The following is a 26,015-nucleotide window of genomic DNA, read 5'->3' on the forward strand; positions in this document are numbered from 1 at the left end:
TCCTACATATATTACAAGTATTATGACATGAGGTACATATTTTATATAATGCGTTTATTGCATTTAGTGCACTGAATTCAATCTGCGCACTTTGTATGCTTTGGACATAAATCCCGCTCGTAAAAATGCTATATATCTCAGGTGGGATATATAAGATAACAAACTAAACAAAGAATACGAAAGCAAAGCACTTGTATTTTGCTACACAACATGCTTTACTAAGTAAAAACTTTGTACTGTCTACTATTATGAAAAGAATATTAGAAATTCGAAATATTTATATTTCGTATTAAAAAATGACCTTTTTTAAACCCTTGCATTTTTGCCGTATATGTAAATCATTTTATGTAGATTATAATTTATGATGGCGCTACTTAACATAGTGACAAATCGATTCAACATGTATGTATCACGAAATAACCACTAAGTCTTTTGCACGTCCTATACAATAATCATTTTATGTAGATTATAATTTATGATGGCGCTACTTAACATAGTGACAAATCGATTCAACTCACAATAATTTCATTGATATTAACAGTAAGAAACTGAAATCATAACACAATACTAATATAACATAAAGGCATGTAACAGAAGTAATTGGAAAATTACCCCTACTCCTATTTTTTCTAACTTCTGCAGCGTAAATCCCAGCGCGGCGTATATTTGCCGGAGTTACTCTATACTTAAATAACATTCATTTTTATACGGAAAGTATAAATTTTCAATTCCACTCATTTTTTTTTTAGGGATTATACACCTGATACATTTTTTAATTTTTCTACTTCTTTTTCCCTCTTTATAAATTATTCATATCCGTTGTTATTTAGTACAATTACTATTGCTAATAACTTTAAGTTTTAGACACTTTAAATCTTAACAAGCATTTTACTTAAATAAATATCTATACTTTGTATCAATATCGCTCAATAAAGCTTATCAATAATTTACTTAACGGTAAAGAGGGGGAACGAATTGTGCTATGACGTGAAAGCTTACATGTAATTAATAGCTCTATGAGAGCATCCGTCTAACGCTTGAACGACACGGGAATTGGGGATAGTATGTACGGGAATGAGTAGCGTTAGGAGAGCCACCTACTCGTGAAGGAATCGATCGGTCGTTTTTCATTCACGCGCCTTCGGCATATGGGACATATACATATATACTAGCTCCTGATATTCGGTCTCCAATCATGCACATCTTTCCTTTCCTACCTGGACCGACACCTCGAGCTTTCTATTTCTCTTGACCCACTTCCTGGTTTCCTTGAATAACGAAGAAATTGGCATTCAAATGGGACAGAAGAAGTCAAAAGAGAGCCAATCATTTCTAATTTTTTAAAGAAGCAGTGAATGAATTCAAGGGGTAAACGGGAATAGAACGTTTTGGCCGCGAAAGAAAGGTTTACAAATGGGATCGTAAGAATAGGATACGTAAGAACAGCGAAGGTAAATTTGAACTAAGAAAGGAGGATAAATGGTAAATTCGTGGTGATTGTTCGTGGCATGGAAATTAGAGGAACAGTAAGAGAGGAGACGAAAAGCGAGAGTAGAAGATTACGGGAGAAGGAGCGGCACCTTGTGAAGAGGAGAAGAAAGGGGATACTGCGGTTGAGTTTGAGGAAGAAAGTCGGTAGGAATGGGCGAGAAGGGTGAGGAAGGAGAATTGAACCATAGGTGGTGGGCGAACATTGCGGTCCAGAGGGATGAAGGAGAGCTGCGTTGCCGCTGAGGGGTTGGTGATGCTGGCGGATGAGACACACCAGGCTGTGGAAGGGTATATACGTGTGGGAGGGATGACTAGGTAGCGGGGGGTGAGGGTGGCTGTCGAGAATAGTGGGTCGGTCGGTTGGTTTGCGTGGAGGGACTGCGCGGCAGTCGAGGCTGCGAGGTTCAGTGTTGGGGAGCGCGGCATCGCGATGCGTCGGTTTTCCGTCGCTGCCGCACTCGCGCACGGCTTTCTTCATCGTTCGAACTTTTTTCTAGTTCGCGAAGAAACTCTTGGATAGCCAATATTTTATTTCCGTTTCGCATCTCTCGATTTTCGTTTACTTTCGTCTTCCAATCGCGCTCTCAGCCTCGTTCTTTGCTCGCGTTTCTCCCGTCCGACGGTCTGCACCCCCGCGTGCTCTTACGCGTGATTCTGTTTGTGTATCTCTTCTTCGCGTCTGTACGTCGCAACTCGTAGTCCATTTATTCTGTGTTCTCGTTCTCATTCTCATTTGCCGATCTGGAGCGCGCACTTGGAGGCGCGCGACGTGACGCGCCGTGACGCGCCAGCGACAGCGTGCGTCAAGCTTCGCGAGTGACAGTGCGTGACGACGCGGCAGTGGATATAAAGGCAGATCATGGCACCGGACAGGGCCATGCGACTACGAGATCCGTGAGTACGAGCGCGCTAACGGCGGCTCGTAACGGCGATGGATCATCCGTATGCGGGTGGTTGGATACCTCAAGGTCACGGTGGCGGTGGAGGCGGCGGTGGCGGTGGTGGAGTGTTTGGCGGAGGCAGCGGCGCGGCGACAGTGCCGCGATGCTGGGAAAGGCCGTGTAGATCGACCGATCCTTCACCGATGCGTCCGTTTGATCACGGTATGCGCTCGACAGAGGCGATGAGATCGATGGAATCGATGAGATCGATCGATTCCATCATACGTCAACCACCATCTGATCCGGTACGCGTGGAACATCATCATTCTATACGACCGATGGAGGGAATGAGCAGGTCAATGGAACAAATCCGTACGGAGCAACCGCGTTCGGTCGTAGATCATCCCATCGCTCCATCTTCGATGTCACCGGGCAGTATAGGGAGCGGTATAGATCGTGGCCGTATGATGCGCGCCATAGAGCATCCCTGCCGGCTAAAAGATCACTCCAGTTACATTCACGATCATCACTTTGGAAGGCCTCATGAGCACGGCTGTCGATCGACTGAGCACATATCACGGCTGCTGGAGCATCGACAGCACGAAGCGCAACATCCGGGGAGACCGCCGATTGAACATCCAGCCGTACGACCGCCTATGAACTATTCTTGCAGATCCCTCGATCACGCCCCCGGGCGACCTATGCCGATGGACTGCGTGATTTTTGGCCCGCATACCCATCCACCGCCCAGACTGCCCGCGGAAAGCCCGTTTCGCATCAACTGTCCCGTACACAGTCCCTTCCGATTCAGATTCCCAAACGGCGCCGGCACCGAGTACCATTCGCATTCACAGGTAAAGCACACTCGCATATCCGCAACATGTCGGCTATTGTCCGAGTGAGATGAGAGTGATACTATTGTTCGTTTCTTCTCGCTATGCTACAGGATTGTGCGATTTATTCCGCATATTTAAATGGACCGATAGACGCGTAGATGTTATAATCCGTAGGATCTCCACGTGCGGCCTCATAATGAATAAGAATGATAGGTCGAATAACAATGTTGGAAAAATAAGTACAAGCTATATCCAAGTAATTGCTTTCTATAATTTTCTAACTCTTGCCTGATAATTGCTGTATATAATTATTTTTATAAAATATATTGATATATAAATCTATATGGAATATTTACTAAATTTTTTGCGCTAATTGTTTATGTACGTGATTTATTGTACATGAAAAAATAATTTTAATCGTTATAATGATCGTTGTGAAACTTGAAAAAACAAAAAATTAAGAAAATATTGTAAATTTATTTTCCAATAGAATAGTAGTATTTTCGTTCTAATTGATATTAAATAATACAAATTTTAGCCAAATTAACTTTTTCTCACAACGTCATTAATACACAATTAGGTTTGATTAGATTTAAATTATTCTATAGTATACAGGTAGTAATCAATAATTAATTTCGAGATTGTGTTTCTCAAATTGTATTTCGAGTGAGAATTATAATAAAATAATTAGTTCAAATTACTGAAAACTCAATTTGATAAATGAACGATCCAAGATTATATTTAAAAAATATAAATTAAACAGTTGTATAATTTTTGTTATTTTACTATCGGAATTGCATTTAATCACGATATTGGATATTAGACCTTAAATTGCATTTAATCGCGATATTAGACCTTAAAATTATCTTGTCACAGAGTTTCAGGCAAATCTACTTACTGTTCATTGTCAACCTAAGTCCACAGAGTGTTTTAGTAAACATTAGTCCTTCCGTGCTGAAGCTTAATGCAAGGATTTAGGTATGCTTAATACGAAAAGCGGATGTTCTAATTCCTTGAATAACTAAGCTGCATAACTTTTCGTAATCAAATAGTTCACCTTTGTAGTAACATAATTTCAGAGCGAAAGATTTTCTTCGAATTAAGCACACGCTTAAACGAAAAGTATTCTCAAATTTTGCGTAATTTTCACGGTTAATTCAGCCAACCGTTGAATTTTTCTTTCTGTGCATATAACATAAATGATAACGAGAATGAGAGAACTCATGTCCTACATTTTATACTGATATCGTAATATACTGGAATGGCTATCACGTGTGAACCTAATTCCATTATACATGACAACTGGAAATTCTCTCCCGCATTATCACGCTAGCTTTCTCGCTGAAATTTTACGTAAGAGCGTACTTGCGTACTACAAGTTTATTCTGTGGCGCGTTTATTCCGTGAGAAAAATGCATCGCGCTCGTTCGGTCCACTTCGTAGAATCCGATCCACAGTCGCATCTAGATTGAGCTTGTGCTCGGAATGTGTTGCACGTACGCGTAAAAATAATGAAAAACGCACACAACTGCATTTGTTTTAGCAAACCAATGCACTCGATACTCGGGGAAAATTAATGTTGCCAATATATGACACGTACGATGTGTATGCCTGAATATTTTTGGAAATTGTGCGAAATAAAAGACTCTCGTAATTCCTGCCGGGCATTGAGTTATTCGGGGTACCCTTTGAAATTTATGGGCTAATTTAAAGAGCCTCAAATGAGAGAAAAGGTAAAATACTGATTTCATTGTTCTTAACAATGAGAAAGGAATATTGCATTGGAAATTAAATAGAGAGAGAGAGAGAGCTCAAAATGTGTTTAACTGCCGTTTTTTATCTTATGCTTAATTTTATTTCCGTTTATTTGATTTTATTTTCGTTTATTTTTTTGTAAAAGCGACTAGTACTGAAGCTCGCAAATTTCTTGCATTTTTTGCGAATACCATATAAATATGATATTTGTTATATTTTTTACAAGGTAAAAATCTGGTTATATACTAGATAGGAAAAAATTTATATAATATTTAGATTCCTATTATCGTTGAAAGCTTTTCATTAGAATTTGGAATGTTATATCTTAATGAATGGGTCGAAAGTCATTATCTATTGGATAGTAATATGGATGATAATATAGGATCGATGGCATTGTGTGTGTTACGCATGCAAGATAGGTAATAACAGGTGTAACTCCATATCTCTGAGCTATTCCTTTGACGAATTTGTAAATGAGATTACTATGTAGCTGTGGTAGTCACATCTGCAGATCGCAGCTGTGAATACAACCGCAACATGGTTAGTTAGACCAGTCATAGAATATAGATTCCAAACTACGTTTCATACCGTTACAGCGTTAGAAACAGTCTAGAATACGCCGTATAAGCTTACTTCATTGGACATCGTATATCGGTCCGTATTTTATTTGGGTATTTCGACAAAGTTATATATTGACATAGTTATTGTAAATATCTTCAATTTTATCGTAATATAAATATAAAGTTTGTAATATAATTTTTAATATTCATATCTTGACACTTCGATTCGTGCCGTTATTCTTCTAACATGTTATATATTTATTACTATTTTTTAATCATTGACTTGACATCAATTGATTACTTTTTTAATTCTCTCCGTTGTGTGCTACGTTTACTTTTAATCTTCAACTGTCTCTTACTTTGATGTATAACTCGTGTCCATTAACGGATTGAGCACTGGATTTTCTACTCAGTCATACAATTGCTTGTGACATTTTCTGCAAAATTTTATTTAGCTTGAGGCTCCTTCAAATACCGTTGCTGGACTTAAGTTTATAATGACCTACATATTTGTACTTATCGGTATGTCCGACCAATTCTGAAGTGCATTGAGAATGGCTTAAAAGTGAATTGAAACGTATGCGTTAAGCTTTTTCAATGCTTTTGTGAGATTTTTACTTAATATTAGCGTTTCAACATCTGCGCATGATTCTTATTTGCCCTTGTTCTCTTTTGATATATTTTTAATATGAATCACGAGTATAATACGTATGTTGTATGTAGATGTGCAGCATTGTTCTAAAATAGGTCCCCATTCTTCGTAAATGTACTCTTCTTAATCAGTTTATAGAATGTATAATATTTTTTTGCAATAAGGTTGTCAAAATGCTAATAATTCTTAAATTACGGATGATTAAAAATTAATAGATTTTTTTTTTGTGAAAAATGATTTATGCTTTGACAATATTATCTCGAAAAAGAATTGTCGAGGACTTTAATTATGAGTAAAAATGTGAATTTCGTGATTATTTTATATCAGTATTTTTAATAACCTCTTATAAAAAATGAGTAACTATATTATCTCATTATTATATTATACATCCATCATTGCGTAAAATATTAATTATTTTGCAGAATAACACTTCTGTTGATTTTGTAATTTCTATCAGTGGTTCCCGCAAGTGTGCGGCGTCACTGTATTTAATTAAAAAATAATTCTTCATTACTCGCGCGCTTGAAACGATTAAGCGGTAACCTTATATTTCGGTTTTCTTGTATTATTTTCTACAAAAGCAATGTTTACATTTTACATTAAAATATTGTTACCGCTACAGATTTTTCAATTCGCACGATTTTGTTATTTAAAACGTATAATTCTGGATTTTTAATGCTAAATATTCCTTTCAGAAATACCCTTTATCTACGTTACACTTTATCTTTATGTACGCAAATTGCGACATAACGTTAGACAAATTCTCCATCACCATGCTTTAACTAAATGAAACGCGTCAAGAATTCCCAACACATGGAATGGTGTGAAAATTTCTCAAGCTCCAACATGGAGATAAGTAAGAACCGGGGGATTCTTTAGTCTCGCGGATTGTACGAGCGATGCTACGTTGTCTAACCGTAATCGCGAGAAACCCAATTTATCAAGCCTTCGTCCGCCCATCAAGCATGCTCTGCACCACGTCTCTCACCGTTTTTCTTTATGCTACTTCTCGCGTGTATTCAAGCTGGTCCAACGGAGACACTGCCAACTGTCGTCGCCCTGTCTGAGACTTTTACAATGTCGCGTGGTTTACGTGCCTCTCGTACCAAAAATGCCGATCTCAGAGGTCGACTTTACTTCTTCCCATTCGCTATGACGGTTATTATCGCTCTGCGTCTCTTTCGTTTATCCCCTTCTTCATGATATTCAGCATGATAGTGAGGAAATTTCGTCGAAACATGCGTTGAATTATTGTGGAGCAAAGCAATCCTCATATTTTCACGGATAACATGGGGATAACCGATCTAAAGCCGCGATCATTTCAAACTTATATCTCTGCAATAAAACGTGATAACATTTCATAAGAGCAAAGCAATCCTCATATTTTCACGGATAACATGGGGCACCGATCTAAAGCCGCGATCATTTCAAACTTATATCTCTGCAATAAAACGTGATAACATTTCATGTTTTGATTTCGCTGATACGACGCGACGTGCGATTGTCACAGTGCTTGACACCTATCATTTTATGTCTAGATTAACGCACCTCGTTATGGTAAACAATATCGTCAAACGGAACGCGTTGCATAAAACAGTTTTTAATCTCTAGTGTTGACATTTCTTTCTTTCTCTCTCTCTCTCTCTCTCTCTCTCTCTCTCTCTCTCTCTCTATGTCTACTTAAACATTGTTATGTTTTAATAGCGTTTTCAAATCCGATTTAGTTGCGCATTTAGGATAAAACTCGGTTCATATTGCAAATGATTTATGTTTCTCATATTTTCAATTACAACACAGCACTTACTTCATGTTATGATACAAGGACATCTTTTTCATTTGCCATAATTATAATATTATCTCAAAATGACAAATTGAGTGAGTAGAGATTTTGAAATATAAGAAATATTTTACAATTTTCAAAGGACGAGTCGTATTTCATAACGCATCATTATTGCGGAAAGGGTTGGATTATGGCAAACTGTGCAGACCAGATTTCGGTGATGGGAAAGAAAGAGAGATATGAGAAATAAAAAAGAATATGAAAGTCGCCAAAGCGATCCATCAGAGGACTGTTGTTTGATTTACGAGCATGCTACACCTCGCAACAATTTATTTCATTTATCTTACTCGTATGTTTTCTTTATGACTGACTGTTCCACGTTTTAGCATGTGTAATTCTTCCAAAAAAAGAAGAAAGAGAAACATATATTTTATTTATATGAAACATTATGAGACAACACACATAATTAATTTAAAATATAATATAATGTATATACATACATATTATATTTTCATTTAAAATATTTTATACTTAAATAGGCAAAATTTATTAATAAACGGAAATTTTTTATGAAATATATCCTTATTTATTCGGTGGATATAGGATAACTCCGGTATATACGCCGCACCCATTGAAAAATTAATTTATTAAGTATTATTTACTATGTTTATAGTAAACGAACTATATCAGTAAAAACTTTGTACTTTTACTACTATGGAAAAAATATTAAAAATCCGAAATATTTATTTTTTATATTAAAAAATAAACTTTTTGAAATCCTTGCATTTTTGCCGTATATTCCATAAGGGTGGGCTGCTCATAGGGGGAGAGGGGATATATACGGCTCATGAAAAATTTACAAATAATGCATATAAATAAGACGTATAATGACACAATAACTTATATATAAAATGTGTTTATAAAGTTTTATTAAGGAATAAGAATATAAATATGTATATGAAGTAATAAATAATAATTACAATCTTCCTACATATATTACAAGTATTATGACATGAGGTACATATTTTATATAATGCGTTTATTGCATTTAGTGCACTGAATTCAATCTGCGCACTTTGTATGCTTTGGACATAAATCCCGCTCGTAAAAATGCTATATATCTCAGGTGGGATATATAAGATAACAAACTAAACAAAGAATACGAAAGCAAAGCACTTGTATTTTGCTACACAACATGCTTTACTATTCCACTACATGTATGTATCACGAAATAACCACTAAGTCTTTTGCACGTCCTATACAATAATCATTTTATGTAGATTATAATTTATGATGGCGCTACTTAACATAGTGACAAATCGATTCAACTCACAATAATTTCATTGATATTAACAGTAAGAAACTGAAATCATAACACAATACTAATATAACATAAAGGCATGTAACAGAGTAGTGCGGGAAAATTACCCCTACTCCTTTTATTTTATCTGACTTCTGCGACCTAAATCCCAGCGCGGCGTATTTGCCGGAATTACCCTAATTTATTTTTGCGATCCGTTGGCTCTTTTCTGATGTATATCTGATTAAATAATTGATTATTTCATTTATGTAAGTGTTTATTGCTACTCTCGGACACGCTTCGTATCATAGAGAAATTTTTTAATATTATTGCGCACACACTACATTACGTTCCTAGTATATCTAGAATCAATTTAAATATACATCGTATGGCTTCACTCCTAAAAGTTCACCGGATTTGCGGATGCAAGATGACGCTCTCGGCAAAGCGTGAAACGGAAATCTTTTCGCGGATTCACCTGCGAATTTTCGGTTTCGCATGCACGGTTGGAAATATCAACTTTCAGACATTACTCGTTGATGCCTTGATAATGCCCCCCCGTTTCCGGAACTTTTCTTACCGCGCTCATACGATAAGAAAGCGCAAATACACGTCCGTATATTCAATTCTGCGCCAGAAACTTTTCACGCGTTGAAATTCCGAATGTTCGCTTCGAAGACTCGAGACGTATGGTGTATCGGAGAACAGTTTGTCTGAAAATTTTACTTGATGTATGTCATAAATTTGTATTTCTTACGATTATCGACAAACAATTTTTATCCGTGATACATTTCTGTATGTGATTTCATAAATTTGTATAAGATACAATAATGAAAAATGGGAGATACAAATTAAAATGGAATATGAGCTTTTATGGACTTTAAAAGTCTATAAATGATTATTTAACATATATTTCTCAAGTTATTCAGTATAAAATTGTATTTCATTGAAATTTGCGTATAAAGTGTCTGCAGTATATGCAATATGTTTATCTTACGTTCTCTTCTACGTTGCAGTATTCTCGTGCATATCTATGGGACGACAAGGTGCTTCTTTGTTCACACATAAGTAAATGTTACGAAAATATTATTTTCTGATATATAAAGCAGAGCTTTCATCTAATGGCAATGCATTTAAAAAACATTGATATTTTTTTATTCGTTAAAATTATGTTTGGAAATTAAAATAAGAAATTTCTCCCTTTCTTGTTTTCTCAAATATAATATGTAATTTTGTGTACATATTGTGTGTATGCGTATGTGTATATATGCATATATGTATTGAATATGATTTTGAAAGTATTATATATGCATATATGTAGATATATATATATATATATATCTACACTAGATATATACATGTATACATACATGTACATGTTTCATGGAACGCATAATCTTTGAAAAAAGCAAGATCTCTCTTGTAAATCTTTCGCTGAAAATTCGATTTGTTCCATTTCATACATGACTGCATAACTTCTGATAGCTTATGCGTAGAATCGCGGGTAAAATCTGTGTTCAGACTATTTGAAGTATGCTCGTTCTGTTCTTGAGTAAGTTCCTACATCACATCGGAGCTGTCAAAAATTATCACTCTCTATATTCTTCAGCCGGAATAAAAAAATATGAAATATACTTTTTGCTATACAGTTGTAGAGCTTAATTTATAAATTTCTTATTTATGATAGAAATTAAATTCCTATATACATTTTGAACATTTATAACAAAATATTTAATCCAAATAATAGACAGTTTGAATTAATCTGTTATTTAAATTTGACCTTGATTGAAATTTTATTTGAAATTTTGAAATTTTAAAATGTATTTTTTGATATTTTGTTGAAAATATATGAAAGTGATTGATATCACAGAAATGATAGTGTCCATAACATGTTCAATATTACGCTTGTCGGATTACGACCATTATATATATAGTCCAGGAATTAATCCTGCCGTACAAATTCTATAATAGGAATTGGTTTTTAATTGTGTCACTGAAATTACGATTCTAGTTTGTAACTGCTTAATCTCTTATTTTCTGAAAGATTATTGTGCGTGTGTGTGTGTGTGTGTGTGCGTGCGTGCGTATGTTTGTAACATATATATGTGTAACATTTTAATATTACGAATAGCAAGTTCCAAATGTACGTTATTTGTAAAAGCTGCAAACATTTATATCTATTATCGCAAATGCATTTAACTTGCTGATGTCATAACGAGAAAAAGTTACTTTCGCCTGTTTATTTCAACTAATTACTTGACTACGTTAGATAATCTTTTCGGATGTGCTCCGCCTACGCGTGTTAGATTGTAATCTCATTCATTATGTAAACGTATACTGCGGCGTGAAATAACAGAATGGATAAAAGGTCAATGAGATTCTTTTCCCCTCTCTGTCTTATTTTCTCGTTATGGTACCAAGTAGTGCATCTATTTCCACAGCTGAGAGTACCGAAGGTAGCAATTAAGTACTTGCCTTCGTCCATTGTAGTTCTCCCTCGGGGACTAATTATTGTCTAAACGGACTAACTGTTTCCGCACACACTGGACTACGTCCAGTGAACAATAGAATGTCCTTCGAAGTTCAATGCAGTTCGGAGGTAAACGAGGTCCTACCGGAAGATTGTTCATGTCGTGGTACAGATGGAATTCTAAATGGTTATTCAGCTGGCGTCTCCTTTTCTATTTGTTACTGTGTACACATGAGTGATTGGTTTTCAGATAGATGCATTCGTGTTTGTATCCGCTATTTTCCGAAAAGTATTCCAGCTATTTTTAGCACAGAGTTATATTTTTCATAATTTTCTATTACAGCGCATTTTTTCAATGAATTTTTTAGAATAATAGATAAATGCATTTATAAATAATGCCTATATCAAAATTGTTTTGAAAGATTTGCAACTGTGATGACCTCTTCTTTTTATGTATGTTGTATACTAAATATATCTTTATATACGTTTCGATAAATATGTGTGTGTTATTCAGACATATTTTTGATTAAAAATATTGGTAGACCTACAAGTTTTTGTTTAGGTTTTCATATACATTGTGGTTCCTAAAATAGGCACGAAAATTCAGCTTTACAGAAAATTTATTTAAGAGATGTCGAAAGCAGAAAATTTTGTCATTCTTAGACCCGGTAGCGGCATTAAATAGTGCATGTTCAAAAAATTAGGTCAAAGATATGTATTGGAAAAGTAAAGGTCAGAAGAAAAAATCAATGTTTAAATTCAATCTGAGAAAACTATATGATTCAGGGCTGCTTTATTGTAACTTTACATTCATTACGACGTGGGTGTAATGACTTATATTCAAACACAAAGTATTCTTACAAGAGACTGCTATTTTTCAGAGAAATAAAAATGTACACGGAAAGAACAGTTTTATTGGAGTACTTCAAAATTTAACTACAGATACAGACTTGAAAATAATTTTATTGAACTACCAAAATAATTATTTTGAGCATCCTACATAATTATTTTGATGATTCAACAAAATTATTTTTCAGATTTATATCTAACTAAATTTTTAAATCCCCTTCAGCAAAACCATTCTTTCCATGTATAAACGTAACAATAATGCGCACAAGGAAAGAACAATTTTGCTGAATTATCTAAAAATTTAGGTATCCAAAAATAATTTTATTGGATTATCAAAATAATTATGTAAGAAACTTAAACATGATGAGCAATGCTACAAGAAATTTTGGCATTCTAGCAGTTTGAATGTTTTACATAATTATTTAGACAGTCCAACAAAATTTTCTTTCAGATCTGTATCTAGCTAAATTTTTAAATATTAGTAAAGCTGTTCTTTCGGTATGCAATAATTCCAGAATCGTCTTTGCAAATCGTGGGGGTTAAGCATCACTATTATTTCTACAATGCGGCACAAGTTGCGACACTCGATGCAACGAGCGCACAATTATGATGATTTCCTTCGTTGCTTCTCCTATTTCCTTCTGTCTCAGTCATGATCACCTCTCGAGAATGCACAATTTGGTTAATGCGTTTGCCGCATCAGCGGACTCGTTTATCAGGAATCTTGTATTTCCATAATCGATATATATATTTTAAATTGCGAACCTTATGCCGCGCATTCTATCTCGACAATGAAAAACTACATTGTTATTGTCGTTGAAATCAATTTAATGACGTCGTGAAAGATATGAACGTCACGATCGATAGTTTCGTAAGTCAAAGCATTAGAGATGTAAATGGGGGTTCTTAGGAACTTTTGTTTTATAGTCCTCTTTCCATTTTCTTCGCCGTAAAGGACTGTTTTTACATCAGTCTCACTTTTACTTTGGTCTATTTATTTTCAAGTCGAAAAAGATTTAGTAAAGAACTTTTTTAAAACTTATGTGTATACAATACGTATAGGTATTAAAGTCGATTTGCAAGTACAGGTACCTGTACTAAAGTCAATTTGCAAGTAGCTTAAAAGGTCTTAGACGTGTGTAAGATAGATAATATAATAAAATATCTGTTCGCAGCTCTTGTTGCAATCGTATTGCAAAACGCTCAATGCATATACAGAAGGGAGTATCGAATAGACATAACCGTCGATGCGTCACGGCCCACGCTATATTCGTCGATTTATGTGACATCTCGACGGAAATCATAAATTTACGTGCGTCATATAGATCATCAACAAAAAATGAATCGCATTTCGTTAAAACATTATTACCGTTTCGACATGGTGGAAGCGCGAAAATTTATATATTTCACTCACATCTTACCATGTGTGCGAGCGACTACGGCGCGCGTTTTCTATTCCCGACAATGGAAAAACAGCCTTCGCGTTTATAACGCAGTAACATTGTGAAACCACACGATGACGCATTCCATAGGCCTTATAATGCCGATAACTCGCGTACATGTGGCTACAATAATGAGCGTGTTCATCTTAATCGCAGCTGTACAAAGCGACGTTGTTCCATTCAAAGACTTGACGGCATCTTGGAAATTCAGATAAAGTGTCCCATCATCGTCGTATTAAAAATCAACTCGCGGAAAACAAGTGTACGTAAACACGTTCGTATGAATTTTATAGAAATTTTTATCCTTTTCTCTTATGGTGAGTTTAAAAGAAAGTGACATAATATGAATGATGTAGTATCATATAGAACTCTAGATGTACCAGAGTAGCGCAATTTATCCAAGCTGAAAATATCGACTATCTTTTTATTAGCTATTTCGACCGCTATTTTTGTTCTGATGATCTATCATCTAATAAGTAAGTAAATAATCTAATAAGTAAGTAAGTAATAAATAAGCTTGGTAAATAAATAAGTTTAGTAATTCTTTGATATAATATGATTTTTAGGTCAAACATGGCAAACTTTTGCGTTACTTTAAAGATACATCTAGAGCTCTAGTATCATAGACTAGTTATCGCGTTGAGAGAGATTGGAAGGGCTGACACCGGCAACGTCCGCAACCATTTCAATTCTCAGACGGATATCTCGGCGGCGATGCGACGCGACACTGCGCGGCGCTTTTCATTTCCCTTGGAAGATTTATGACATGAACTAGATGCATAAATCCCCCGCCCTATGTGAGTTCGCCGTTTGTCCGAGGCCGGCCGCGTCTTTAGCATTTTAAATAGCGTGGCCGGGACAATTTGACTGCGGCGGACGATAGCAAATCGAATGCGATGACAGAGTTTGTTCATTATTCAAAACACGGGAGCCTGTTGTTGGGTTACCAGTCTGCCTGGTCGGTTTCAATGGAATACATTAGCATCATACAGAACGAAAGAAGATCCCTTCGAAACACTCGGCTCCACTTTGCGCAAGTGTCGTACTTTTGCTACAATCCCTCTTCTGTTTCTCCTTTCTGTTCTTTCAGCTGTTCTTCAACCGCGTTTCATGTACACGTCTACTGTAAACCGCCACGTAAAAAGCCCGCTACGTAAAGACTGCGGGGAACTTTTCACCTTTTCATCATTGACTACCACATTCACTTTATAACTTCTACTATGGTACCTACGGTGCCTCATTACTTTTTGGTAAATATTTAACCTTATACGTTGAGCTGAATAGAGTGTCTGGATACTTACTTCCGCTAACGTGACACGAAGTATCACAATGAATATGCTAAGATCGCAAGATTTTCTATTCAGTTGAGGTCTATATTTTTTTTTTGAACCTTAAATTAATACTCTTTAATTTATTATATGAAATGTCACGCTTGGTTCAATTTAATAACTTTACATGCAATATCGACGTGATATATGACAAGCTCGTAAAAATATATATGTACGAAAAATTTCATTCTTTCCTTCATGTTAAGAATATATAAAACTCTGTATTATGAAATTCGCGTTAAACGAAAAAGTTGAAGTTTTCTTGAGATAAAATTAAAAATATTATTTTGTGTTAAAATCTGTACTTTTTTTACCAAGTACTAAATCAATTGTTTACTTGGCTTTTTTTGCATCAACAATGAAATATTTATGTGAAAGAATCTGTTATTTAAATGCTTATTGACATGCCGATTTACTTGATCTATCGAACAGATTGTATGTGACAATTTAACCCCTAGGTTTTTATGAATATTAGATCCTTTAATCTTTCACTAAATGATTAATCGATATTAGGGATAGTCATTACTACCCTTGGGGGGTCATTAACGATATGGATGGTGCTGCGAACGTTAACCGATATTGAATATGGCTTAATCGATAGGAACGGATGATTTGGCTAGTTGCTGACGCATCATTGCATCGATGTTTGTGATATCTTATACGTATTATGTTATTTTGACAAATAGATTTATATATATCTAGAAATAAATGATATATCTAGAAATAATGAATTTTCTAAAGGAACAATAATTAAGCGATTAGAATTTTTAATTTACTCAGATAATATCTATCAAATTTGTTAAATTGTTTATTTCAAGTTGTTTCACACGCATATATATAATGACAATCAAAATGAACAATTTTTAATCATATTTGAGTTTTATATGCGATCAAACGGCTTTGTGTATTCAGACTCTTGAAAAGTATAAAGGGCAGTTATCTCTAAAACTCTGTAGTATCAAAATCGTGTTCAGATTCTCACATATCGTGTACATGAAGGTCATGCATGCGTACAAATGCGCATGTGTATCGTTCATTCCGATTAAACGGCTAAACCGATTATAGCGATCTGTACATAAAAAAGTATACATATATGACCTAGTTGGATGGCGTTTGAAAAATGGGAATGTGTAATACGAAAAAACTACAAACAATATCTTAAATAAACTAAAATTAATAGTTGTTTAATTGTTTAATAAGTATATGACGGATTTTAAGAATTTGGAACGCCGAAGGGATGCAAAATGTGTCCGTTGGAGCGAACTACATAGCAAGATGGGAAAAGTTAATTGGGGAAGAGTTACTCATAAGATGGAAATAAGATAATGACGACGATTCTTCCTTTTAAGAAAAGTGTCATCTTCATTCGCTTATTTTCGCTCACACTTAACTTTCGCTAAACAGGTTTATTTCTGGAAGATGAAACAATTAGACTTTATTTTTTGTTTAGTTTTATTAGATTACAAATTAAAAAGTTAAAAACTATTACTGCAATAAACCGTGATATATTATTATGTAAAGCACAACATTTCAGCTTGAATATTATATTTAATTTTAAAGATATTGGTTTGTTGTTTTTGTATAGAAATACATAAATATAAAATTACAAGAATATCAACAATATACAATATACAATCGAATAATTTAAATATCTCTCTCTCTCTCTCTCTCTCTCTCTCTCTCTCTCTCGTTCTAAGTATAATTTTCAAATTTTATTGAAATGCTAAAGTGAGTTAGTTGTTTATGTTAAAAGTTATCATTTGTGTATGATGAATAACTTATAATTATCACAGTGTATTTTTAACCAGTCCTGTTTCGTGCAATCATGTATATTTGAAATATATACGCCATCGATAAATCGCAGCTGAAGATAAATTGGGTAAAAATTTCAAGCGACTTCGCAGTGCACAATCGCTCTCCATTCTAATTAAAATATTCAGGACAAACGCGGGCGCAGCGAGATTCCGGAAGATTAAGCAAAGCACAAGAATACATCAGAATTTCTTTGTATATATAATCAGTCGTAGTGTATAATCAGTCGCAGGGTATGATGGTTGTCCTTGCAAGAGTATTGTTGCGCTTTGAAGGTACAATACTCTGACGAGGCACAATGTAATTAAACTGCGAGCAGCACAGGTGTGCTATCGTGTGCATATTTCAGAAACGATGTATGTGCTTGCCTTCCCGGGCACGGCAAAGTGCGTGCACTGCGTGTATAATTCGTGCTGCCGAAATTCTATGTCGGATAGGTATGTAAATCGATCGATAACGGCAACGCGTGTTATTCTCGTTAATTGCCTAAAACGATGGGGCCGTGACGAAGATTTCGTAGTACCTATGATTACCTCTATAGGCAGCGCATCGATGCATACTGTTGACGTCGAAATTGACAGAAAATCGTTAACGACGTATACGTACCTACGTACGTACGTATGGCGCATTTGAAATGGGTTGCCGCTCAATGACGAACCTCGCGTTCCTCGAAATTAATAAAGTTCGACATTGAGCTCGTTGCTCAGTATTAACCTAGATATGACGAGCTGCGTTGCATTTCACCGGCGGGTGATGCCGGATTTTGGAACAGTCAGCAATCTGACGTAGAATATAGTTGGAATAAGACGAGCAGCACAGCTACTGCGATTAAATTTTCCAACTAACAAAGTAAGATTACAATCTAGAATATTTGGAAGTAGAATAGGCTAAAAGTAAATTGCAAGTCTTTAGCTTTACAGTGAAACATGAAGACGAGGAAATTATGTATTACACAATCATATACATATTATTAATATATATTATTAATGTTTTATTCAATTTTTACAAGAAGTTTTGAGATTGGCAAAGTCAAAGCAGTAAAGAATTCGAGATTATTCTTATTAGAAACTTGTTCATATTCGATGCATACTACGATGAATTCTAAAGCAGCCATTTTCCATTTACTAAAGTTGGCGCACAAACTAAATTTATTTCCAAGATGAGATAATTCTACAACTACGAATTTCAGTGCTGGATAAGTTTAAGAAACGTTTATCATTAAAATTTCTATCTTTAGAAATGCCGCAACCTTGAGGTAATTATCTGAGAAGAACTAAATCTCTCGAACATAGAAATTGAAAATAGAGGAAAATTCTTTCTCTAAAGTTTTTTTACAACTTTAAAAAAAGATTTTCTTGCATTTGTCATTGTACGATGTAAAATATCTGCTTGAGATATTACTTAAACAATAATGCATTACGCTTTGCCGCCCGAATTGTCACTTCCTTTCCTTCCATCAACAATTTCACTCGCACCTGCTTCGTATTCTCTTCACATTTATTTACCTTTGATTTTCGCACGCGAACAAGTTATAAAGTCACAGTCAAATAACGATGTTGACATTTTCGGTCAGTGCCCTAGTTTATTTAACTTGTTTTGCCTTTACTGAATCTTTCGCTTGGAGTAATAGTTCATGCTCTAGAGTTATATGTGCTTTAACAATTTTGCCCAAACCACAAGTCTCAACAGGATTTTATTCACAAAAAACAATAGGAAATAAATGAAAGTAAAATTGCGACTATCTAATATTTTTAATAAATCCAAATTTTCCAGTTCTATTAGATTTGTGTTCTGCTTTTATGCACAAACCAACAAACATTTTTTGGTAGTATTAACTTTGGGAAAGAAATTATATGTGTGCATGTGTGTGTGTGTTTTGATTGCTGGTAGATTTAATTTATATTTTCCGATTATGAAATAAACTTATATACTGAAATATCATAAAATGAAACGTTTCGGCTTACAAGTTCCTAAACTAGGGCAATATTGCGCTTGTGATTTTTTCGTATTACATGTTCTGATAAGTCTTGTATTTTTATATTTCATTTTTTATAGTTTTTAAGATTACCGAATATTTGAAAGTTTTATGTGAAATATAAGTCTAAAATATTTGTTACTTTTTATAAAAAGTTTTTCTTGTGCAAATTGTGTAAATGTATAAATCATCGAGTGCGAGTTCTGTAGGGAATTTATGGTTGAAATATTAATTTGGAACCAAATTATCTATTGCGCTCTAGCGAAGCATTAATGTTACCGAGATCGTCTTGACAGGTAGGCGTAAGGCATAACGTTGCCGAATTATGCACAAAGCCATCTTGTCTCGGAAATTTGCGCGATTATTGGAGGATTTATGCTACCGTCATCTTATCTACACTGCATGCTGGCATATGTATTCATGGACAGAGCACATTAAGATACGCAGACTAACTGTGAATGGTTAGTGGAATCGTACATATCGCAATGCATTATGGTGCATCGCTTTCGTTCGCTCATTACGGCGCGCATAATGAAGCTGAAAATTCGATGCAAATTGTCATTAGATTATACGGAAAGAACGATTTTGCTAAAGTATCTACAAATTTAGTTAGATACAGATCTGAAAATAATTTTATTAGACTATTAAAATAATTGTGAAGGCAACTCAAGCATGATGAGCAATACTGCAAAAATTTTTAGCTAGATACAGATATCTGAAAATAATTTTATCATACTATTAAAATTATGTAGACAACTCAAGCATGATGAGCAATGCTGCAAAAAAATTGACATTCTAAAAACCAGCTTAAGCGTCTTGTACATTTTATATTATTTTGTATATTATTTTAATACTTCAACAAAATTTGTTTAGATCTGTATCTTTAGATAATTTTTAGAAACTTTAACAAAACTATTTTCCGTGTACTTGTTATTCAAATAATAAATGTAATTTATCGACCGTACATGTTTATTGTGCAAAAATTACTATGTTACATATGAAGCATCTAATTTTTATAAGGAGCTATAAAGATTCTGTCATAATCCTTAAAAATTGAGTTTTGTGGAACATAGTATTTAGTTTAGTGAAACATATTTTGGAATCAATAAAAAAGTTTGAACCATCAAGTTGAAACTTAAATTTTTTATATCAATGTATGATTTCGAAGAATCTTCTATTATCATTTACATCGTTTTAGACATTATACAGAAGATTTTACATACTTTCGCGCAGGGTAAATTTGGCTGTAGGAAGTTCAAGTACCCGGTTCAAGGACGCGATCTCTAATTAAAAGCGTTGGTGACGACGTTTGCGCTATCGCGCCGGAATTTATGCCGCTGGTAAACTTTATCCATTTGAAACTTTATAGACATAAATTTTGCGTACCTAGAAATCAAGTTTTGGAGTTAAAATTTTACAATTTTTTGTTATATATATATATACACAAATATTTATTTAAAAAATTATCAATTTTACAATCGCAGTCGTCCTCGTTGAGCTTTTTACATATAAAATCTGTGCTTATTTCAAATATGTTGTTTCAAATAAAACATGGGAAGAAATTTATTAATACAAATTTTAGATAATAATGATACAATTCTGCATTATTAACATCTTGTAGCGATAAAATAATTTTATGATCCGTTATAACAATTTATCGCAAATAATATTTGACGCCACGTTTTAATCTAATCAATTTTTTTAAATTAGTTATTGAGATTATATTTATTTATATAGTAAAATATGCAACTACAATATTTAAAAATACCATCGTAGTACATAATACCGTCTAAGCAAAATCTTCATTTTAAAAAGTTTTAAATTATTTGTAGTAAGTTTTGTCTGTTCGTATTTTTCCTGACAGTGATATATAAAATCAATCCGTATTCTTGGAAAGTAATAACTGAAAATAATATAATTTAATCGTGGAATGTATTTAATTAGTGGAATGAGATTAGAGTGGTTTCGGCGAAGGTGTCATGTACCTCCTACACTTGGTTTAGTAATGTGTGGTGCAGATTGATGGCGACTCTGGCTCCTATGTGTATTGCAGTTTCTATGAGGTCGCGTCGTTTCGGGAATTGCGTGGGCAGGTTTCCCTTTACTTTCGTTTCGAATTTCCATGCATGGTTGAGTGCCTGATTTCTCTTCCGAGATAACAGAACCATTCCCACGTTGAAACGTCGAGAATCTATGTAGAATTTCAAAGGTCGTTCGGACATCCTGCTACACAGAAGTACTATTATACTTCAATTTATACCAACAGGACGTTTTTATGGGACTTACATCCAGGATGATTATTGTTAACTGACGATTTTACAAAGTTACTACGTAATGTTTCAAGGGCAATCTCTTGTGTATATTAGAGAAGATACTTTTCACGTTTCTATTTTCGTGTGACATGGTTTTGGCACTTTGACACGTGGGAAATTGATAAAATTGCCTGAAACGTGAGGCAAGGCTCGATTTGTACGTGCTAAAAATCGAAAAATTACTATCAGAAATTCTTACAGTCATACATTCGAAGAAGCCGGAAAGAAAGAGAAAGAGAAGATAATAGATGCTTTAATATTAATAATCACGGAATTATTTATTGCTTAGGTTAATGAATTATGTCAAAGTACGGAAATAGAACGAATAAAGACCCGTTATTTTTTTTATTAAGTTTTAATTAGATGGAAAATGATTTCGGAAATTAACTTAGATTCAGTATCACGTTCTCAACATAACAGAGAAAAAGAATGAGTAGTTTTCGTAGATTATTTTCTTAAATTATTTAAATTACTGTGTATTTAAAAATATACATATGCTATATTATTTAGGAATATGGAACTTTAAATATATATAAGAATAAGTATTTTTTAATAGGTATTATTCCAGAGTTATTTTCGAACTCTCCTGATCTACAATTATTAACAAATAGCAAGAAAAATTCTCTTATTTATTTCCATAATTTAAGTCACGTACGGTTTTGCATGCAATTAAATAACCTACTATTGGGCTATTGTCTTAGGAAGTAGTATGCAACTAGCACGAAGTCCGAGGAAGGTGCAGAGAACTGTGGAGAGTCGCGGGATGGGGTGACTGTGTTGGTATTGCGGTATTTGGTGATAGCTATATCTCAGTATGTAGTCTTTATAATCCCTCAGTTTATAGAGAAAGAGAGAAACGTAGAAGGATACCGCGATGCTGTCGCCTGCAATGGACGTGAAAGGGACGTACTCGAGTACTTTGTCGCGCGATATTGGTCGTGGCTACGACACGCGGCACAGCGATACGTAAACCACGAAATTGCTGGGATTGCGGGGTAACTTGGTCGCGAAGTCTGGAAGGCTTCGATTTTCTTCGCCTTCTATCTATCAACCGGAAAGGCGCGCGATGGCGAGTAGTGCTTCCGATAGAGACGTACGATATACGCTTCTCGCTTCGATATTGGAAAATGCAACGGAGATATTTTCCCGTCTGTTGGGCGTGGTGTGTGAGGACAAAGAAGGATTAGTCGACAGTCTCTTCAATACTAACTGCTGACATACAGATGTCAAAAAATAAGTCGGATATAACTAAAATGGTTCGTAAGAAATAGGCATTGAAGTATAAACAAGCAAATTGAGAAAAATAATATTGGTTAAAACGCGAGCGATATTTACATGCATGTAAATGCAATATCAATGTTTAATTATGAGAAATGTTTACGTCGTTACACACACACACACACAGGCATAGAAATATATATTATCGAGATATTGAGAGTTTTTGAGAGTATTTCTCTGATATTTCTTTTTTAAGAGAATATCGATATAATCTTTGAATATTTATTTCCGCATATATCGAAAATATGTGCACAGATATTAGCGAGTTTTAACATCGAAACTATATTGCTCGATATTTCATGCCGATTTACTATTATATATATATCAGATTTGCAGAATACAGCCATTGACAGTTACGCATCCAACGTAGTTGTAGTGTGCAGGGCGCGATTTGAATGATCCCCGTGTTTTCGTAACTTCTCAGTAATAATAATATACACGTACGTAGTATATATAAATATAGTAGTTTGTATGTACCAGCTGTTTTTTCGTTCATTGATAAATCGATAAAACATGTTGATTGTGCGCAACTTGCTTGATGTTTGCATCACACATCGTACGAAACTTTTCGATGCGGTTTTTGCTCGTTTTTTTGAAATCCGGTTCAGCACACCCACACATGCATATAATGCATTAGTGTTTCCACGTGAAATGTACTGTCACATGCCATGGATAACCGTAATATTTGTAGTGATTTTATTTGAATATATCCACGCTGATTTTTTTTTTGCGACGTGTATACGGTTCGGAAAATGCAGTTACTTCAGTTTGTCTGATGGAACAATTCTACCAAATTTTAAATTTTACTTCCTATACACTTTAATGGCCAATGTATAAAAAAAACCGCAATATACAGAAAAACGTTGCATTCGATTATTAATTATTGAAATGTAAATTATTGAGAAAAATTTTACCGTGTTTTTTACAACGACAGAATATATTGCTGTTTGTTTTGGAACTTGTATATTAAATATATTTTATTAATTATAGAAATATGTAACTTATTTCATCGGTCGTTTATGTTAGATCGTAGATAAGTTATTAAATAAAATTCTTAAAGTGATAGTTTTTTCTAAAGTGCATTGCAAGTATTAAAAAAATAAATTTGAAGGTGTTTCAAGTTTTAACTTAAAGAATGAATTCTCTCAATATGTTGGAATTGGAATAGATAAACATGTCATGAATATGGACAACGCAGTATCATTTTTATTTGTTATTTCTTGAAATATGAAATATGAAATTATGAGAGAGAGGTAATAATCGGATGTGATTGATTTATTTGCGAACGCAATTATGTTTGACGCCATTTAATTAAATTACGTCTAAAAGAATAATTCAGAGCCAATAAAAAATACATATTGCAAGCTACACATATATCTAAAAAAAAAGCGAAATGCTCGATATTTTTATGCTTCACCTAGCTTATAGTTAAATTATCGCACGTGTCACTTTATTTTATCCCTTTATTTTTTCGATTATAAAATCGCAACATCAACTATATAACGCACAGCTCATACGAATTTCGCGACATGAACAAAATTTTTCTTTGGATAATGGTAATACTATCTATTGTCATTCTATCATTAGTCCTTGTAATTATTTGTTAGCGATCGGCAATCATTGTGTAACACGTGGTCGGTGTGTTCGATGATCGTGCATGACCAGCGTCCAGGGCGACCACAGTTAACCCGCTCTCTCGACCCTGACGACCAGCTAGATATTCGGTCAGTGCATTCCCTAATACCATCCCATGGAAAATTGAATTGTTCGAATCGTCAACGGTCGACTGAGTAAAGCCATCAGTGTAGAGGACTGACCTTCGGCCAACAGGCGTTAGCGTCGGATGATACTTCAATGACCAAAGTTAATTTACGTTGCTCTTCTAAATACATCGCTCCGAAACTTGCGGCTATCAATGTATAACTGAGTCGTGTCTTACAAGAAAAACTGAGAGATTCGCAGTTCCGAAAGAAAACATTTAAAACTTATTTTTACGCTACTTATATAACATGAATGTTTTGCATAATTATTTAATTACAGAATTTTGTTAAATGATTATGCGATCGATTATAGTGCACGTTCAGCTCATCTCCCGCATATCCATGAGTAAATGTACAGTAACTTAATTAATTGCAGTAGTATGTGTTGTAATTTCTGCAGTACCGCGCACGTTAACGTCATGTAAATTGACCTTAATGAAACTTGCATCAAGCACATTTCTTTCAAAGTTGGTAACACTGGACAGGTAATGAACAATTTCACATAACAATACGTGTCGTGTACATTAAATGTAATGCAGCTGTTAAAATATACATATATATATTGCAGAACATCTCGTCCTTCTTACTTTAAAAATTCTTGTGCTAATTATTTCATTTTTTTATATCTCTGAAAAATATGGTACCGAACGTATCATAGACTCATTACCTATATTATCATACAGTTAAAATACATATTTCGTTAAATTTTTTACTAATCAGGCATTTAAAAATATTATATTATTATTATTCTCAACTTATTTTGTTAAAATAAATTATTATAAAATAAATTAACTCAACTTGCAACAATTACTATGTTAAAATAATAAGATAATTATAACAACTATTATTTTTCATATTTTTGTTTCAAAAAATAAAAACAGGCTACAAATACAGAGTTACCACATGATATACATTTACATTTAAATTTATATGACAGTATTTTATAACTGCCTTAATTAATTTGTATATGATATCACAATTAATAATGAGAGCCATGATAGTCCGTAATATTTCTTATGTTCCTTTCTTATCTAAGGTTCCACATAATTAAAACCTGTCATGTGAAGGAAGTTGATGAAGTGGCTGGTATAAAGAGTTGAAGAAGAGTACAATGAGGTCTCGCCTGCTGGCGCAATTAATATGTATCAAGGATCTAGGTCTGTCTACTCACTATCCGATCCAGACCCTCTTTTGCGAGTACATTACGGATGATAAAAACCACGCGAGAAATGTTTTATGTCTCACCCCGTGAATCTCTGTCATGTGAGGGGATCTCGTAAGACACGGCCAAGGGACGAATTTGTAATGCTGGAGTGTTGGCGCATTTCCTTCGGCGAAAAGAGGACGGAGAGGAATAGTGGTGACCTATAATATCTTGAAAGAAAGAGGTGTGATAAATTCGGCGTGAGGTGACGACGGGTAGCATATGGGATGTGCACTACCGGGTTATCCCGTTTCGAAGCAAAATAACCCACGGTTGCATCCCAGACAGGGAGAGTCGTAAAAAACACGCATTTATTCTGTCTTCTCGTCT

General features: G+C 34.5%; 1 protein-coding gene across 8 annotated transcripts in view; it reads left to right on the forward strand.

Annotated features, from left to right (window-relative positions):
• The window catches only part of LOC108761828 (peripheral plasma membrane protein CASK), a 165,995-nt gene that overhangs the window by 52,417 nt on the left and 87,563 nt on the right, over window positions 1–26,015 (forward strand). Inside the window, exon 1 of one of the 8 annotated variants that reach the window (XM_018508571.1) lies at window positions 2,570–3,226. The exons of the other annotated variants lie outside the window; for them this stretch is intronic. Coding sequence (XP_018364073.1) covers window positions 2,576–3,226 — 651 coding nt within the window. The 5' untranslated portion in view covers window positions 2,570–2,575. Of the gene's footprint in view, window positions 1–2,569; window positions 3,227–26,015 lie in introns of those variants that run through there. 8 annotated transcript variants of the gene reach the window in all.

The sequence above is a fragment of the Trachymyrmex cornetzi genome, unplaced genomic scaffold (genome assembly GCF_001594075.2).
Source record: "Trachymyrmex cornetzi isolate Tcor2-1 unplaced genomic scaffold, Tcor1.1 scaffold266, whole genome shotgun sequence".
NCBI classification, from domain to species: domain Eukaryota; kingdom Metazoa; phylum Arthropoda; class Insecta; order Hymenoptera; family Formicidae; genus Trachymyrmex; species Trachymyrmex cornetzi.